Source organism: Ambystoma mexicanum, chromosome 10 (assembly GCF_040938575.1).
Source record: "Ambystoma mexicanum isolate Mex_15411 chromosome 10, UKY_AmexF1_1, whole genome shotgun sequence".
In the NCBI taxonomy this organism is placed as follows: domain Eukaryota; kingdom Metazoa; phylum Chordata; class Amphibia; order Caudata; family Ambystomatidae; genus Ambystoma; species Ambystoma mexicanum.
This window is the reverse complement of record NC_090932.1, coordinates 689,155,293-689,173,966: the sequence shown is the minus strand read 5'-3', so window position 1 is coordinate 689,173,966 and position 18,674 is coordinate 689,155,293. Positions and strand designations below refer to the sequence as shown.

The 18,674-nt window shown below is 45.8% G+C and overlaps 1 protein-coding gene across 1 annotated transcript in view; it reads left to right on the top strand.

Moving 5' to 3' along the window:
* Window positions 1-18,674, top strand: part of RASA2 (RAS p21 protein activator 2) — a 1,321,178-nt gene that overhangs the window by 401,149 nt on the left and 901,355 nt on the right. The window contains exons 5-6 of the mRNA XM_069618287.1: window positions 2,764-2,840; window positions 3,184-3,267. Of these exons, the coding sequence (XP_069474388.1) occupies window positions 2,764-2,840; window positions 3,184-3,267 (161 nt within the window). The remainder of the gene's footprint in view (window positions 1-2,763; window positions 2,841-3,183; window positions 3,268-18,674) is intronic.

Here is an 18,674-nt window from a genome sequence, read left to right as displayed (position 1 = left end):
CAAAACACATTGGATTAAAAACGAGTTTCTCACCCTGGGATTATACTGTGTACCGCTGGTAGCAAAATGTTTGCCCTAGATCAATCCCCATTTTTGTTGCAAATCATTTTATTTATTTTCACATAAATAACAGTTTTCAAAGTGAGACCATTCCTATTTGAAGTAGCCCTGCTGTGTACGTTTCTGAAGCTAGGTTAGAATCTGTAAATTGCTTCCCAGCTGTCCTCATATATAGATATATATTGTGTATTGGTGTTTCTTGTGGTGTTTGTACTTCGTTCCTACAGTTTGCTATTTGAAGAAAATATTTTTTCTCCAGGTATTCGGCCATTTTGCTTTCTCCTTTTCTCAGTGATCTGCTATGTACATACTTTTCAGGACATAATTTCCTCCAATTGCGCGATGTTTGAAGACCTGCACCGTTGAGGAACTGACACTGCCCTTGGAAAAGGGAATCTGTAGGGAAATTCAACTGAACGAAAGGAAAGCCACCATTAGCAAACTCAACAGTTTTCCATTTTGTCTAGGTATGAGTTCAGCATTTGCCAGTCTCTTCCGTAATGGCACTATCTGGCAACAGCTAGAAAATGGGGCAAGTACGTGGGTATATGTCAATATCTGGCAGATGACTATCTAATACCTATGCACAAACCAAAACTCCTGCCTTTGCCAGTGCTTGCTTGTACAGGACTTGAGTAAGAGGACCAGATCCAAGTAGACACATCACTTACAAATAAAGTGGCTGAAGGCAAAATTAGTTAAAACATTTTTATTACACCAGGAACTCATTGTCAGTAACAAGAATTTAATTTGCAGAAACCTGCTTAGAAATATCATTGGCAGGCCACATACAGGACAACGTTTGATGTTACTGTGTGTTGGAGCAAGTTCAAATCCCAGGAGGGTGTGATTGTGGCGTGGAGAGGCAAGTCCTGGGAGGGAATGGCCATAGGGATCAGCTATTCCACCAGTCTGCCGCACTTTTCTGGCGCAGCGATCTAAGCGGGGCTTCCTTTCGCAGCAATTTGTTGCGCTGTGACGTGAGGCTTGGAGAAAGCAGCGGCCCACACACACGGTTGAGAGTGTGCAGCGCTGTACCATCATTGTTGGGCGCAACACCCGAAGACCGGTTCGGTCGTAGTTATGCTGATATGTGCGGGTGTGGGGGGGTGTGTGACTGCCCTTCATGTGTTAGCATCCAGAAGGAGAACACGTTCCGTTTGATGGTTCGGAGACACTGTGTTGGTGGATTATTGGGCAAAGAACCGACGCATACACTTGTCATGAACTTCGGTCAAGTAAATGGACACAGCTGTCCTGAAGAAAAGTTGTTGAAACTAGGGCGAAGGAAAATCATCTAACCCTTCGGACAAGCGCACTTTTATAAGACATGGTTGCATTTGTCTGGTCTAGTAGATGTATTAGTAATGCACTGAATGGATTCCATCACACATGCAGGGTTGGATTGTGGTGTAATACATGAGTAGATTTTGCACATTTCATATTGCACTTTGACTATTTACATGTATGAACATTGTGATGAATTTTAATTGATGAAATTGTTTGAATTGTGTGTTTGTCATATGCATCTCCAACATTCTAATTAGCCAGCTATGGCGGTTTTTAAAGATATAATGATTAATTAAATAAAGAATTGTCATGTGAAATCATCAGAATTATCGACATTCTGTCTTTTCAGTATAGTATAGGGATTAACATGTCCATGAGCGATCAAAGAGTGAGCAACGAACCAAGCACCCCCAGGCTGTGTGTCCCGTCTCACATCCCATCACCCTATATCTGATCTCCAAATGCAAAATCCTAACTTGAGTAAAAACCAGCAGGGTCTAGCTAGCCTTTTTATAAGGATAGCCAAATGGGGGTTTACAGAGTTCACAAAGGCATGAGCCATGGAAACAAAAAAAGTGATGGCTGAAAGGGCTTAAGCCTGTGTCATAACCGCAGAGAATTCCTGAATTCCTCAGGTTAGCGTTCCATCCATAGTCTGGTAGCACATCTGTGCCATAATGGGGCCCACCCATATGGAAAACGTCTTGACCCCACCTAAAAGGGAGCAGCCCATCTGGAACTGCTACCCAAATATCCCTTTTGCACATGAAAGTGCCATCAGTGTTGCCCATTATACTTTATTCATTATAAAGAGGTTTAGGCGAGCCTGGTTTGTGTGCTGATCCCTTTGGCTGTTAGATTTTGTTGTCTGTTACCTGCTGGGCAGGCATAGCCGTGTGGCCCTGGGATTACACCCAAGGGCCATCTACTATCCCAGCATGGGCAACATGGCAGCATACTTTGATTGGTTGCACTCACCAATGAAGGGCAGCCTACATCCTGCACTAGAAGGCTGGCATAATAATGACGCCCCGAACATGAGTGAACTTAAGCTATAATTTGCAAGACGTGTCCATTGTTGCGGCGCACATCCATTTTGTAAAAGGCTTCAGTGTGTCACTAAGTAGTCTTTTAGGTGAACGTGTTTTTGAAAAAAACAATTTTCTTTGCAAACTGTCCATTATTATCCAGGTTTCCGACTTCATTTTTACAAATTCGCAGTGGGAGAAAACATGTCTGTGTTGCTTTCATGCATATGGTATTGTATGTGTGAACAATAGCCCTTGAATTGACCAATATGTATCTTGGTACACAACGCTGTAGTGCATGATCTTAGAACCTAGTTCTCAGAATGCCGTGCCTGGCTTGCTTTTTGTAATATATTAATGTCTTTTTCCCCCCTCTAAATTGCAGGGGAAAGTACACCTGTTACTAAAACAGAATGAACTGATACCTGATCATGGATCTGTGTGCCAGCAGTTGGTAGTAACGTAAGCACGTTTTTCAATATTCCATCAAATTAAACCCATTTCAAGTTCTATTCTGTTTCGTGTGATCAATGGAGGATTGATCGATTTTAGGTAACTGTGGCTCCAGGCGGCCATGCATTGTTCCATCTTAGTGTTATTATGTTATCCTGGCCCAGCGAGGCATAATGCCAAAGCTACGCTCGGGAAGATGACCACACATGATGGGAAGGACATGTTTCTATTTCTGTTGTGCATCGTTATAGAAATGCATTGCCATGCCTTGGAGCAGATCTAGGACATTTTCAACATGTGCCAGCCGTTGTTAAAAACATGATTTGAATAGGTTTTTCTCTTCTGTTTTCAGCATTATTGAATGCCAAGGTTTGTCGCTTGCTAACGGACAAAGTTGTGACCCCTATGCAACAGTTTCTCTTGTCGGTCCATCCAGGTAATCTTCATTAACCTCATTCATACTAGTTTCTTTATGCTGTTTGCTCACTAGAAGTCATTGATCAAATCTAGGTTATTCAACTACGCCTCTGTGATTTACTGTTCGTTCAGCTCTTTCTCCATTCTGGATGCAGGACATGTAATAGCTAAACTATACCTCCAAAGGGAGCATGATGGAGAGTGAAATACATTTTAGATATGCAACTCAAAAAAACTCATTAACTTGTAGGCCTGGCACCTGGTAAGTGTAGAAGCATAACATGTCAGGAATCCCTTTTTCTGTATTGCAGAAATACGTGTGTGAATTTATGTGACAGAATGTCTACTGCCCTGCAGGAGCAAAGGGATGTGCAGTGATTTCTAAGCTCTTACTCTGCCCCCACACTACTACTAGAACAGCAGTGAACTCCGTCTTACAGGCACAGTATGAATGGTATTACTAATTCAACACTTTAAGGTAGCACAGGGCCAAGGGAAGGCTATACTCTTCAAGAGTGTAACGCAGGATGGAAGCATCCAAAATGACGATCGTATGGCAAGTACCAAGCCAAAAGAAATGTAAAATCAAGATTTTAATCGCACTAAAAGGACGAACTATTACAAATAATAACAACCCACCCATGTAATGAGATGCACAGAGAATGTAGACTTGGTGAGAACAGGGAGCTCTTGTGTTTTGAAGGAAAGGGGTCTGCAAGTAAACAGTCTTGTAAAAAGTCAAACACGTTAATGAAATGCCTTTTACGCATAAGGTGGGGTCTTGCATGTCATTAGGGCCACAGAACAAGGGCAGGAGGACATAACCACTTTGCTATATAGTTTTATCTTCTTCAGGTTTTGGAGAGCATCAAGTTGCGAATGTGGGTGTTTTTTACGTTGTGTAGTCTGGTTCTAATTGGCAATGTGGTCTGGCAACAACTCGCAGATCAAATACAGTTTGGCATAGGCAGGTGATGGTGAGTCGATGTGGTGCAAGTGGAGATTCAGCTTCAGTGGGGAGCCGTTTCGACTGGAGCCAACAACGTGGTGAGGTTCAATCTGCAGCACGGCTCATGGCCTGAAGCTTGGAACAGGTAGCGATGTTCGGGTGGCGAAGATCAAAGTCACTCGGAGCAGCATAAGAGTGTCATGAGGTAGCTTTGATGGGTCTTTGAAGCAGCTCAACTGTGGTCGAATTGCTTGCAGAGGCTCAAAGTGCTTGAAATTGCAACAACAGCCGCCACATGCAGTTTCTTTTGGTCCTTGGATCGCTGCAAGTCCCTTCATACAGGTCCCTGAGGAAAGGTGGGTCTTTCTTCTGCCCTTTACAGTATGAAAGGGTGCCAGGGATACTTGCAGTCCCTTTTTATGTTCCCCCTGAAGCAGTTATGTAGAGGGTTACAGCTGTCTTGGAAATCATTATCTTCATCCAAAGGATGAGAATGTTGGTCAGCATTTTCCCCACAATGGGCTCCAGTGAAATCTTCAAGATGATTCTTCACAATTGTTCTTCCAGCTGCTTCCCCAAATGGGGCAAACAGAGGTGCGAGACAAGCATGGTATCAAGAGAGACACAGACTCAAAAATCTTAGTTTCAAAACATTTATTTACTAAGGTTTCTTGGTTGGTATAATGCCTAACTGGCCCTAACTCCCCCCTCCCCCCATGCCATTGGTCAGCTTTCACTAGCCAATCTGCTTCGCTCTTTTTCTTCCCAGGCTGTGTATGTGCGCATGAAAGCTTAAAATGGGACTAAGCCCTGCCTACCTTCTCTGCGCGATGCCACTACGGTTAGGCCAAGATGGCTCTGCCTGTTGAGTGTCTCAATCCATGCCGGGGTTCCCATGGCGGTCTTTGTCCCCGGTAAGTACCTTCTCTGGGTTTTGGGGGGAGGATCTGGCCCATCTCTCATGAACCGAAGTCTATGGCTGCACACCTGTCTGGGCGCCGAAGCAAGCTGCTACTTGGCGTGTGCTTGCGTGTGTCTGGCAACGCTACCCTCTTTCTCAGGCTTTCCTTGCTGAGAGAGACTGGATGTACGACTTCCGGGTGGGTTGTTTCCATTCATCAATTTTTCAGTCATTAGTTGAGGTTTTGGCTCTGCTGCTCATCTGCGTCTCAGGCTTTACAAAAGATAGAAGGAGACTGGCAAGTAGGTTTGGCATGAGTATTCCATAGACATCCTGTACAGCATGCACCTGGTAAGGAGTTTAGTCTGTTTGACATGCCTTTGGAGGTATTAACCTGTGTTTTTGTGTCATTACCAATCCGTTTTTTGTGCTGGATTGCTTCTAGAGGACACTGCATTTGTGGTGTACTCCTTTGTTTGTTTGTCCTTTTTTTCCTCTCTCCTCCCAGCTTCGTAGCAATTGGCTGAGGCAGTCGGGTGTCCCTGCCCTCTCTTTCTTGAGTCCTTTCTATTACTGCTTTCCCCTGCCTTCCTGTTAGTAATCCATAGCCATCCTCTACGGCAATCCTGGTAAGGAGTTTATACCCGGTTTGGTGTCCTTTTGGAGGGATTTACCTGTGTTTTAGTGTGATTTCCAATCCTTACCAGACCCGATGCTCTTCTCCCCTGTCATTATCTCTGTACACCTCTCCGTTCATTTCTGGCCTTTCCACCGGCCCCTCGCCTTCTGCTCCCCAGCATGGTGATTGACTGCATCCCGGGTCAGCTTCCGATAAACCGCTCCCCCAAGGCAGCTTTTGACCACGCAGTTGGCTAAGGGCCTCAGCAAAGCACACCTCCTTCCCTGTTACCTGTTCACCCTGGGTGCACCAGCCAGGCCTCCAGAGCTGTCTGCTGCAACTTCCGGGTAAGAGACAACTATCTGGCTGCATAGCCTGTTCTGTATTTGTGATGTCCTGAGACTGTCTAGCGATTACCTGATCTTTAGTGTTACCACATCTTTAACTCTTGCTGCTCTGATTATTCTTTTTGCCACCGTGTTGAATATTGCTGCTGTTTGATTTTAACCACTGTGTAATATTTTAGAGTATAGCCAGCCACTGTTATATTTAACTCCCTTCTGACCTTAGCAACTGTACTATATTTAGCTGCATTTTGACTACAGCCACTGTCATATTTAGCTGTATTTTCAGTACAACCACTGTCTCATATTTAGCTGCATTTTTTAGTGTAGCCACTGCCCTACTTAGCTGCGTTCTTGGAGTATAGGCACTGTGTAGCCTTGCTTAAAACTCAGCCCCATTTAAACTCAGCTGGCTTTGAATATAGCCATTGTGTTATACTTTGCTGCATTTTCTTCAGTATAGCGACTCTGGGATATTTTACTATATTCTGCGTACAGACACTGTTGAACGTAGCCTTAATTTGAGTATATCCACTATGTTAGATTTTGCTGCTTTTTGCGCATAGCCACTGTGTAGAATTCAGACTCGCTGCCTTCGAGTATAGCCACCGTGTTAATCTTGCCTTCATTTGAGTATATCCACTGTGGTATTTTTAGCTGCATTGTCAGTATAACCGCAGTGTCACTTTAGCTGCACCTTTTTTCAGCATAGCCACTGTGTGCTATTTAGCTGTATTCGGAGTAGTATAGCACTGTGTTATACCTACCTGCATTTTAAGTTTAGCCACAAGGTTCTATTTAGCTACATTCTGGGAAATAACATTCTCGAGTATAGCCACAAAGTTTATAACCCATTTTTTCAATATAGCCAATGAGTAAAATTTAGCTTCACTTTGAATTCACCCCCTTCTAAATTCAGCTGCATCTACGTAACCAAGAAACCAGCCAGGGCACACGGGTACGTATCACACTCCATGCTTCTGGAAGGTAGCCGAAGGCGCGGCCACCGACCCGCACGCTTCTGCTATGATACGCTGCTCTAAGACACATTACACAACACCTCTGTCCTAAGAATGCAGCTATTCCCCAAAATGAAAATTTGATATAGCTGCACACATGATTCTCCTGTTTTCTCATACTACCTCTAGCACCCATCCACATGCCAGCTCGACATGGGTGGCTAGCAGGGACTTGGCCACCCCTACCTACTTTTGTATTGGCTAAAATGCACGCATTCTAAACTCCTCTGGTAAATGTCCCATACCTGGACTTCGGTCCTCGAGGGCATTCAACCTGCAGCGTTTTGAGACCATACCAATGGGGGAAAACGCACTATACAAATGACACTTACATTACATGAGATAAGTGTCTGTATCGATGCATTCTTTTGGGAAGGGGATATGGGACACTCTCTGACTCCCCTTACCTTTTTCACAAGGCCATGGTCCTGGCCTTGTCACACTGGTCTATATATATACTTCTTCTACATCAGTTGCACGGCCTCTGTCTGCTTCTCACTGTCACGTCCGTTCTTGCTCATCTCGGGCCTTCTCTATATTGCCCTCAAGTCAGTTTGCTCTCCTTTGTCTGTCAAACAGCTTCAACTTTCCAATAACCTAGTTTCTGTAGCCTGGAAATCTGCCTAGGATCACTTGTATCTAGTGGTTGACTCGGACTATTAAATCATCTTCTTTTTAATTTGAAAAACTAGGCTTCGACAGGGGAGTTACTATAACAGTAACCCTTTCCTATGTGTACTGGGACCCGCAATACTTCACATGTCGACATCCACTGATTGTTTTTTTCCCCACCATTGGCTGGCTGCAACTTCGTGATAGTGAGACTTTTTTTGTCATTTTAAACGCCAGATTGGAAAATTGGAACAGGGAGACTAGATGTACATAGGCCGATATCTAATGGTAGTCTCAGAGTTTTAATGACTTTTTTCGAAATTTGAAAAGGGACGTCGACTGGGCATGTTATGTAATACTATCCCTTGTTGTTAAGTGTACTGTACCCATGGTCCTTCACACGTCAAGGTCCCTCAAATTGTTTTTTTCCGCCATTGTAGTCTGTCGCTATTTACAGAGTTCCTTGACTAACAGCATTATTAAAGAAGTTATAATACTTATATTTAGTTCGCGTACACTGTTTTTCATCCTTAAGACGACCATCATTCAGCGGCTTGCAACAAACATCTATACTTCTGATGACCGCTACTCGACGTCCCGTTGGCTTTGACCTACACCAGGCCTCGATGGTTACAGTAGGGAGACTGGGGGTTTTCATGTACTGCATTCACACAGAGAATGTCTTTTATTGCCTCTCCCCTTTACACTCATCATGCTGCCTTTTACACACATAATGGAAAATACACCTTTTACATATTGCCTGTGCTGCAATCGGAAATACCCTTGGAAGGACACACACCAAGGTCATTGAGAAAAACATTGTAAATCCGGTAAATTGTTTTAAACTTAAGACATTAAAGGACAGTGTACAAAACTTTGGGCAGCCCACGCCATGCAGGCTGAGGCTTCAATTGATATCCCAATGGGCGCTGAAGAGTCTGAGTAGGAACAATGCAGCTACGGCACAGAGAAACGCCGAAGAGGACATGGGTTCTTCATAATCCCTAGTGCCAGTCCCCGTCCCCGATAAGCAGGCTGGTGGTCCTGTGACGCTCCGCGACGAAGGCACACATCCCCACTGCACTAAGAACACAACCCCAAGCCATAGTTCCACTAAATCGTCAGAAAAATGCGGGCACACAGTGTCACAAGAAAGTGGTAAAACCCATTCAGGCTCGAAGCGTCCTTTGTCCTGTGGGCCCTCCTCACCTACTCGATCGCCACATTACCAACACCAAAAACAAGCCACAAGCAAGATAACTACTGACAGTGCGCCTAAAAACTCTTTCCTTTTGCGTGCTGAAAAACAAGCGATGAAACATTTATCTTTGCATGTCCACAATACGTCAAAACTCAGATAAGTCTAAAACAAGTTTCAAAAACTGTTTCTAAACCCATAGGTAGTCATATTCAATTAGCCACAGTTTCTGCGCCCAATGACAACGCGTCGAAACAGACACAATACACAACTTCCACGTCTCCATTGACAGGAGCTTTACATTGTCAAGGAAAGGATCCCTCTGACCCTTTTCAGTTTCATAATGTATTTGGATTTATTTATGATTTATATAGCACCTTAATCCAAATCGCTTTACATAAGAAAGTATAAAAACTGCAATAGTGTGAGGAATTACATAAAAAGCCAAGATCAACCCTTCTGGATAACATGGATTTTCAACTATTTACGAAACAGAGAGTAGACAGTGATAGACCATAGTGAAAGAGGAAGAGCATTCCAATGTAGAGGAGCGAGGAGAGAGAATGTACGGAAACGTGACTGGGCACAATGAGGGGCTGGCACTATAAGATGAAATTGAGTGCCAGAGCAAAAAGAATGAGAAGGGGTTAAAATGAGACAAGCGAGACTAGCTAATCGGGGGCAAGACCATAGTGATTTGAAGACCAGACATAAATTGAATTTAAATTGAGCCTGGAAAGGAAGCCAACCAAGAGTGAGAGGAGCATGGGAAATAGAATCATGTGGAGTCAAACAAAAAAAGTACACAAATGGAGGCATTGAAGACAGATTTCAGAGGAACAAGACGAGAAACTGGAAGACCAAAGAGCATAGTGGAACAATAGCAGAAATGTGAAAATTAATTGAAGACGATATCAGTATTTTGGTAGCATCAAAAGTTAGGAAAGAGCGAACATTACGAATATTGAATAAGTGAAAGAGACTGGCACAAGAAGAGATTGAAATGTGATGTTTGAAAGATAGAGCAGAGTCAAAGTGAAGTCGTAAATTACGAGCAGTTGATGCAATAGGGAGGTTCGATTATGGAAATAGTATGGACGCTGGAAGCAGATGGGGAGGAATAGTAATAGAAGGAAAGAAGAGTACCTCAATTTTAGCAGTGCTGAGTGTGAGATAATGAGAGGACATCCAAGATTTTATTGCCAGTAAGCATGAAGACAGCTGAGCATGTATGTCAGCGGAGAAGGTGGAAAAGGAGTTTAGTGTCATTGGCATAAAAGTGATGTGATAGGCTGTGAGAGGAAATAACCTTAGCCAAAGAAGAAACGTAAAGAGAGAACAGAAAAGGTCCCAGAATTGACCCTTGTGGAACCCCGTGGGCAAGAGAGTGAGAGTTTGAAGTGATCCCTGCCCAGGAGACCGAGAATGTCCGCTTAGATAAATAAGATTTGAAGCACGAGAGGACAGAACCTGAAGACCAAAAATGAAAGACCAATAAAAGTGAATGGTCCACAGTGTCAAATGCATCAGAAAGATCCAGTAGGATGAGTAGAGAAGAGTGTTTGGAATAGCGTTCCGTGAGCAATGCGTTTAGAACTGACCGAAGAGCAGTCCCTGTTGAATGCATGGGGCGGAAACCAGACTGAAAGTGAGGGAGAATTGAGTTGTTTGAGATAAATGAAGAGACTTCGAAATAAACAAGGCGCTCAAGTAGCTTAGAGAGATAGTGAAGAAGAGAGATTGGATTGGATGAAAATTTGAGGCGAGAGAAGAGTCGGCAGGTTTTTTCAAAATAGGACTAATAGAAGCATGCTTGAAAGAAGAAGGAAAAAACTGAGATTGAAAGACAAATATTAAAGAAAGATGAAAGGTAAGAGACGGATAGACATTAGAAATGAATGGAGGGATAGGGTCCGTAGGAGCAGTAGTAGGATGGGCAAGGGTCAGTAAAATGAAAATATCACCATCTGTGATGGGAGGGAAAATGAGAGAAAATAGTAGTAGGAGGCAAAGCAGGAGTGAAGTGAAGTGTTGATAGCAAGGTGAAGAGAAGCCACCTTAGAAGAGAAAAATTAGGCTAAGTTGGCGGCCGATAACGAAGAGTTAAGCAAGTGATCTGGAGTAGGAAGAGAAAGAAGATGAGAGTTTGAAAAAGTCGTCGTGGATGAGATGATTGTACATAGAGTAGATCAGAGAAATAGGATTGTTTAGCAGAATGAAGGCAGTCGTCATATAAGATGTGATATGAAGAATATGAATTAGTCAGCCTCACACCTAGAGTGAAGCCAACGCCTTTCAAGATGACCTAAATCATGTTGCATTGAGAGAAGGTGGGCCAAAAGCCAAGGCTGCAAGGGTTTGTGAGAAGGATGGAAAACATGTGGGATAGAGAGTGTCAAGAGTTGAAGAGAGTAAAGAGAAAAGGACTGAAGCCGCATAATCAGCTGACAGAGCAGCAAAGGCAGAGTGAGGCGGTAAGACCGAGATGCATGAAGCAAAGCGTAGAGTATCAAAACTTGGAAGGTTACGTCCATGAAAGGAGAGAGAAGAAGGGGCCGGTGGTATTGGAGATGTAGGTGAAATAGAGGCAGCGAGATGATGGTGATCAGAAAGATAGACAGGAAGAGTCTAGAATGGCCCCAGTTCAAGCCAGTGGACTAGAAAGAAAGTTTGAGAGAACCATGAAAAGAATTTCATGTTTTATTGATTTTATGGACAGACATCCTGACCAATTATCATACCAACAGGGGTGGGGGGACCTTCTGCTAAGACCCTGAGGTTGCACTCAGTACACCCCCTGACACTTTCTGCAGGAACTGCCCCTCCTGATGGTCAAAGCTTATCAGGGGATTTCTACATTGTTGATCACCAACACCTGCATGGTGATCAGTATTCTCAGGATGACCAGTATACTCTGGATCAATACTGTGACGATGATCCAGATATTTGTTTTACTGTCACCTGAAAATCAGGATCAGCCCATTGCTGATTCTTCTATACATGAACAGCTGCAATATAACGACTTACTCATTAACGCAGCAGAGCATTTTAAAATTGTAACGCAAGAAGTCCCACAGGACACAGACTTTGTCGATGATATTTTAGGAGACAAAAGATCAGTAACCCAGTTTATAACATTATTGCAGTCAGTTCAGAGATGCATTCAGCCCTCTTTTCTTACTCCCTCCTTAAACAGAGCTGTAAACCCAAGAATTGAAAAAACATACAAACCCGCGACTAGAGATCCCCTCTATATTAGGGGACAACTTAAGCCAGACACCTTGGTTGTTAGAGCCACAAGGAAAAGAGCAGGTACCCCATTAGCGTCTGCAGAGGTACCTCCTGAAAAGGAAAGCAAAAAGCTATATACTGTAGGCTGAAAGGTTGCTACGTCAACAGCATACCAAACATGCAGTGCAAACTTATTGGCTAGTTATAACTGACACCTATAGGATTCTGTACTTCAAACTAGATACAGTTTTGGAACCCTTAAAGTACCAAATCCCAAAAACAGTCTCTGAGGGAAAACAAGTTGCCAACTGCGTTGTAAAAACAATTTAGACGCGGCAGATTACGCTGGCCGAATTATTGCTGAAGAGACACTCTAGAAGTGCTACTCTTGGTTACCCCAGTCTGGTTTTAAGCTAGAGACACAAGCTACTTTATTAAACATGCCCATTGAACCTGATGCTCTTAAGAGTGCTAAAGAGGAGCACAAAACCCTAAAGACATTAGTGCAGATATCAAATAAGCCCTTTGTACAATGGTGGTTATTTAACATGCACTGTTCCTATCGCAGGCAGGGATTCCCACGCTCGTCACAGGCAGGATTCAATTGGGGACAGTCCTCTTCTTGGTTTGCCTCTCAAAGTCAATCCACCCCTTATCAGTTCAGTTTTCAATGGGGCTGCAGAAGAACTCGAGGTAGAGCTACCACTGCTAGAGGCGCCACCGACTCGAAGCAGTGATGTTCCCGTCCAAGTTCCCTCCCACGTCTCTCCAGTTGGAGGCTGTATTTGCCTATTCGTCCACGAATGGCAGGGAATTGCATCGGATCAATGGGTTATATCAACAGTATCAAACGGTTACTCCATGAAGTTTCTAGAGAAGCCCCAACATCATCCACAAAGACACAGGAAGACGTCTCAACAACATCAAGAAATCCTGCAAGAAGAAATCCAATCTCTCCTACAAAAAGGCATAATGGAGCTGGTTCCATCTAATGAGGTAAACAAAGGTATAAAGTTTACTTCCTAGTTCCAAAATAGGATTGAACTGTGTGCCATTTGTTAGACCTGCGTCCAGCCACATGTGACACTGCAAACTTTTCGTATAATTGCCCTCTTAAAACAATGGGATTACATGACAACATAAGATATGAAAGATGCATACTTTCCTATTCAATGTTGCAGCGCACAGAAAATACCTGCTCTCCCCATTTGGACATACCGACTATACGTTCAAAGTGCTCCCCTTCGGCATTTCATCAGCGCCAAGGGTGTTTACCGAAGTTCTAGCAGTGGTAGCAGTGCACTTGCGAAGGCTATCCATCCCATTGTACTGTTATATGGAGACTGGTTCATAACAGAAGACACACCACAAATGTGTCAGAACAACACTCAAGCAAATCTATTGTTCCAATTGGGGTTCTCCATCAATGAGAAAGTCAAATCTTGTCCCTGTTCAACTAAAGCAATTAATCAGAGCACTAATAAATACTCAAGAAGGCTTAGTATTTCCATCAAAAGAAAGAGTCCAAAATATGCTGTTTCAAATCCCACATTAGGTTGCTAGTCGTCAAATAACCATGCGCAGGGCAATGCGCCTTTTCGGGCTGATGGCTTCTTGCATATACTGGGTCCCACACGCGCAGCTTTGCTTGCATCCTGTGCAAGAGTGGCTAGCAAAACAATGGTCTCCTGGAAGAGGTCAGTGAGACAATCTAGTGCTCGTTTCACAGCCCTTTGTACTGGCTCTACACTGGTGGTACAGAGACAATATGTTAAAAGGGAAACCCTTTCACAACCCTCCCGTGCATACCACTCAACCGATGCCTCACTCTCAGGATGGGGAGCACATTACCTTCACCACACTGCGCCTGGTGTGTGGACACACTCAACAGCAAGAAATCACTTCAGTCTACTCGAATTGGCAGCAGTCCTCAACACCCTACAAGCTTTTCAACATCACTTGGCAGGACAAACAGTTCTATTCCCCACAGACAGTACCACTGCCATGTTCTTCCTCAACAAGCAGGGTGGGACACACTCTCAAAGTCTGTCTAGGTTAGCCCAAATGATTTGGGAATGGTCTCTCCAATGCAACATTTAACTACTATCTCAACACGTTCCAGGGGAACACATTCACTAGCAGACAATTTAAACAGAAATCTGCAGCTTCCTGCAGAACACGAGTGGCAAATTCACGCAGATACTTTATAGAATCTCTTTGCCCCAATTGGGGCAATCAGACTACATCTGTTTGCAACTCAGCAAAACGCACAATGCCCAGACTTCTCTTCCGGGTTTCCCCAAACATTGTACAAGCGGAACAATTGAAAGTGGAGCTGGAGGTTTTAGAGGCTGAGGTCAGAGAACTCTACAACCACACACACCTTCTGCTGGGCAAGCCCTTTGGAAGGCTTGATCCAACTGGCGGGCCACTTGGGAAAGATTGTCAAGGTTTGACTATATCACCAAGATGGCATGAAGAGGGGGACACATCTAGGAAACGTCTCGCTTGGTTGTGCTCTAGGGAATATCCCAGAGCCCCAATTATGTTTCTACGAGACGAATGTGGAGAGCCCTGGAGGGCACAGTTGGCAATTACCTATTATGCCACACTATATAGCCATAGCACCGACATACCACCAGATGACATAGCGGAGGTCTTCACACAGATCAAACTTCCACGCCTCACTATAATAATAATAATAATAATAATAATAATAATAATGATAAGACTATCAGCCAGTGTGACCTTCTAGATCAACCCTTCACCTTACAGGATCTTGAGGAAGCAATCACTATCCGCTGCAGGCAGGACGCAAGGAGGCAATGGCCTTCCAGCTATATAGCTGATTTATCAAACCACCCTATCCCAACGTTCTTAAGTCTTTGAGTTGACCTTTGAAACAGGTGAACTCCCGAACACGAAGCGCAAAACATGGGTGTTTCCCATCCGAAAGCCTGGTAAACCAGCGGACATATGTGACTCGTACAGACGTTTGGCCATGCTCATTTGTGCTGTTAAGCTATTAACTGCGATGCTAGCCTCACGGCTTCGTCGGTGCATTGCAGCGCCAATACACTCGGACCAAACCGGGTATGTATCTGGTCGTAGCACCATTTCAAATTTATGCAGATTACAACACGTAATTGATCAGACTAAAGACGGCTCAGAAAAATATGGGGTTGCATCATTAGATGCAGTCAAAGCCTTTGATTCAGTGTATTGGGAGTGGATAGAGGCTGCACTACAGGGTTTTAGGTTCAGAGCGTTCTTAATGAGATTGTTTGAAATACTCTATACTTTCCCCACAGCTAGGGTCAAAACAGGTCGACACATATCGAAACAGTTGCACATACAAAGAGGGACCCGACAGGGGTGCCCGCTCTCCCCTATGCTTTACATATTAGCGTTAGAACCAATAGCTGCATACCTAAGGCAAGAGTACCGGGAGGCAGGGATGCACATAGGGGGCACCACACATCTGCTCTCGTTATACACTGACGACCTGTACAGCTATACCTATGTCAGCCATACCACAATCTACCTATTCTAGGGGATTGGGTCCTCCGACGTATTCCATATCTATGACAGGTAATCACCACACCTGTGCTGCTTCGGAAAATTTTCTGCGTCAATGATGTCGATACGCTGTCCTCGAGGGCCTCCGTCGAGCCGGCGTCACCGGATGTTATAAGTAGGACGCATGACGCCCGTAGCCTCAGTTCCGTTTTTTCCATGAACGTGTTTGCTTCGGAGATCTCGGCGCGCCTCGGTTCTTCAGAGTTCTGTTCTTTCGGTTCTTCGAACCTGTTTGTTTGTGAAGATTTCCATGATGTCTTCTTCTTCTACCCCACGGCCGGGTTTCAAGAAGTGTCAGGACTGCGGTTCCAAGATGTCGCTGACGGATCCGCACGACGCCTGCCTCTGGTGCCTCGGTGAGGCACCAGAGGCAGGGTCCTCCGACGTATTCCATATCTATGACAGGTAATCACCACAGCTGTGCTGCTTCGGAATATTTTTGGCGTCTGCGTCGATGACGTTGATACACTATCCTCGAGGGCCTCTGTCGAGCCGCCGTCACCGGATGTTATAAGTAGGACGCACGACGTCCATACCCTCAGTTCCGATTTTTCCGTGAACATGTTCGCTTCGGAGATCTCGGCGCGCCTCGGTTCTTCTGAATTCTGTTCTTTCGGTTCTTTGAACCTGTTAGTTTGTGAAGATTTCCATGATGTCTTCGTCCTCTTCTACCCCGCGGCCGGGTTTCAAGAAGTGTCGGGACTGAGGTTCCAAGATGTCGCTGACGGACCCGCACGACGCCTGCCTCTGGTGCCTCTGTTAGGACCACGCAACGGACGATTGTGACGATTGCCAGTCGTTAACTTCGAATGCCTTGCGGGAGCATATGAAGCTTTCTGTCAGTAAGGTGACCAAGCCCCGGAAGTCGAAATCCACTGGGCTTTCGACTGGCGATTCGAGGGGCGACTCTCCACATCTTCGGCGTAAGTCCGGGGGGTCTCGGTCCCGAGTGGGTCCCGCCATTCCTCTGCCTCTTGGAGGCACTCAAGGAAGCGCCATCACCGGTCGCCTTCCCGGTCCTTGTCTGAGGACTGCGCCCGTTGGCGGGTAGCTTGTCCCAACAAGCATTCCACTCTGCGGAATGGGATTCATTTCGGCAGGAGATGTTGGCAATTTTTCAGTCGCAGGGCTCTCATCCATCCACGCCGTCGAAAGACGCCGGCCGTGACCGTGCTTGAGCCACCACATGCACAACTTTGGGCTCTGGTGGTCGGCGCGATCATCGAGCACCTTCGAGGTCTCGAACGGACAAGGTGGATCGCTCTAGACATGCCCGCTCCAGGTCCCGGTCCTCGACGCCCTCGAGACCGTCAGAGCCTGTGAGGTCTTCGAAGAAGACCTAGACGCCTTCGTCGCTGAGGTCTTCGAGGGACTCTGTCGAGGCGCCGCCTCCGAGGAAGCCATCGGCGCCCAGGCTGTCGAAGGAAACGCTCGTGGCTCCACCCTCGAGGACTGTGTCGAAGCCGTCGGCGCCACGCTTGACGTCGACACCGATTCCATTGATGCCCTCAACGCCTTTCGAGGCTGTTTTGTCAGAGGTACCCCTAGAAAGGCTCGGCCAAGTCACAAAATGTCTTTGTCCCTTTTTCTGTGCCCCCATTCCAGCCTCTGGATTATATTTCTGAGGTGGAAGAAGGGTCTGAGGGAGAAGGTTTAGTTCCTGATGAGGTACCGGACGAGATTTTGTCTGGTCATAGCCAGATTGAAGACCTGCGTTAGTCACTGCACGACGCCAGTGGTCTGGACACCTCCCCGGAGGTTGAGTTCGGTAGGCCTGAGCCTGGCATGCATGCCAAGTCCTCGTACCAGCGCCTTATGTCGAGGGTAACGGAATACTTGGGGTGGTCTGCGCCACCAGTGGATTTTCTGCAGGATGACCTGACGGATATCCCTGACCAAGGTCCACCAACTGACCCGGTACTGCCATTTCATATGGCGTTGCAAAGAAGGGTGGGGGTGGCTTGGGCTGCTCCGGAGAGTCTGCCGGCAGTGAGAAGTCTTTGCCAAAGAAATACCGTCCTGCCAGTAGCGACCCCAGCTACTTGACTACGCACCCCACTCCGGAGAGTTTGGTGGTGCAGGCGGCTACGGTCCCGGCAAAACAGGCGTCGCACCCTACCATCCCTCCTGATAGGGACGACAAACGTTTTGATGGCTGGGCGAAGAAAGTGTTTTCTTCAGGGGGTATGGCTTTACAGGCGGCCAACTCTGTGTGTGCCTTAGCACGTTTCACTCATAGTCTGTGGAATTGTGTCTCGTTGGCGGCTGAACATATTCCCGAAGGGGAGGAACGGGATGGCTTTCTTGCTCTTGTTCAGGATGGCAAGGATGCCATGTGTGAATCTGTTCGGTCGGGTCTGGACATGGCAGATTGCGTCAGCCGGTCCATGGCAGCAAGCACCGTAATGCGCAGATTTGCGTGGTTGCGGAAGTCGGGGTTTGCTCCTGATGTACAAGCCCGGTTTCGATGGTGAACATCTTTTTGGCAGCAAGTCTGACGAGAGCCTTGAGAGGTTGCAGACCTCCAAAGCTGCAGCGAAATCGTTGAGCGCTGCAGTTCACCTACCTCCGCTTTTTTGTCCTAGGGGACAGCAATGGAGGTGAGGTTCCTTTCGATATTACTCATCCTTTGGTAGATCGAGAGGAGCTGCAAGTCAAAGGGGCCGCCGTAGGAGTACCAGAGGTGGAAAGCAAGGTACTCGAGGTGCCAAGGCCGCTCGGGCAGTTGCCTGTTTACCCTCAGGCAATGCCGCAGCCGCTTCAGTCAGTCATGAGGCCATGTCCCATGGTTCGCCGGTAGGGGGAAGGCTGGCGCCGCATCTTGTAGAATGGCGTGCCATTACTTCAGATTTGTGGGTTCTGGAGATCATAGCCCACGGCTACTGTCTTCCTTTCCGGCAGGTGGCTCACGACAATCCACCAGGGAATCTCTTTGAAGAATCCGGATCCGCTCCTTGCGCAGGAAATGCAATCC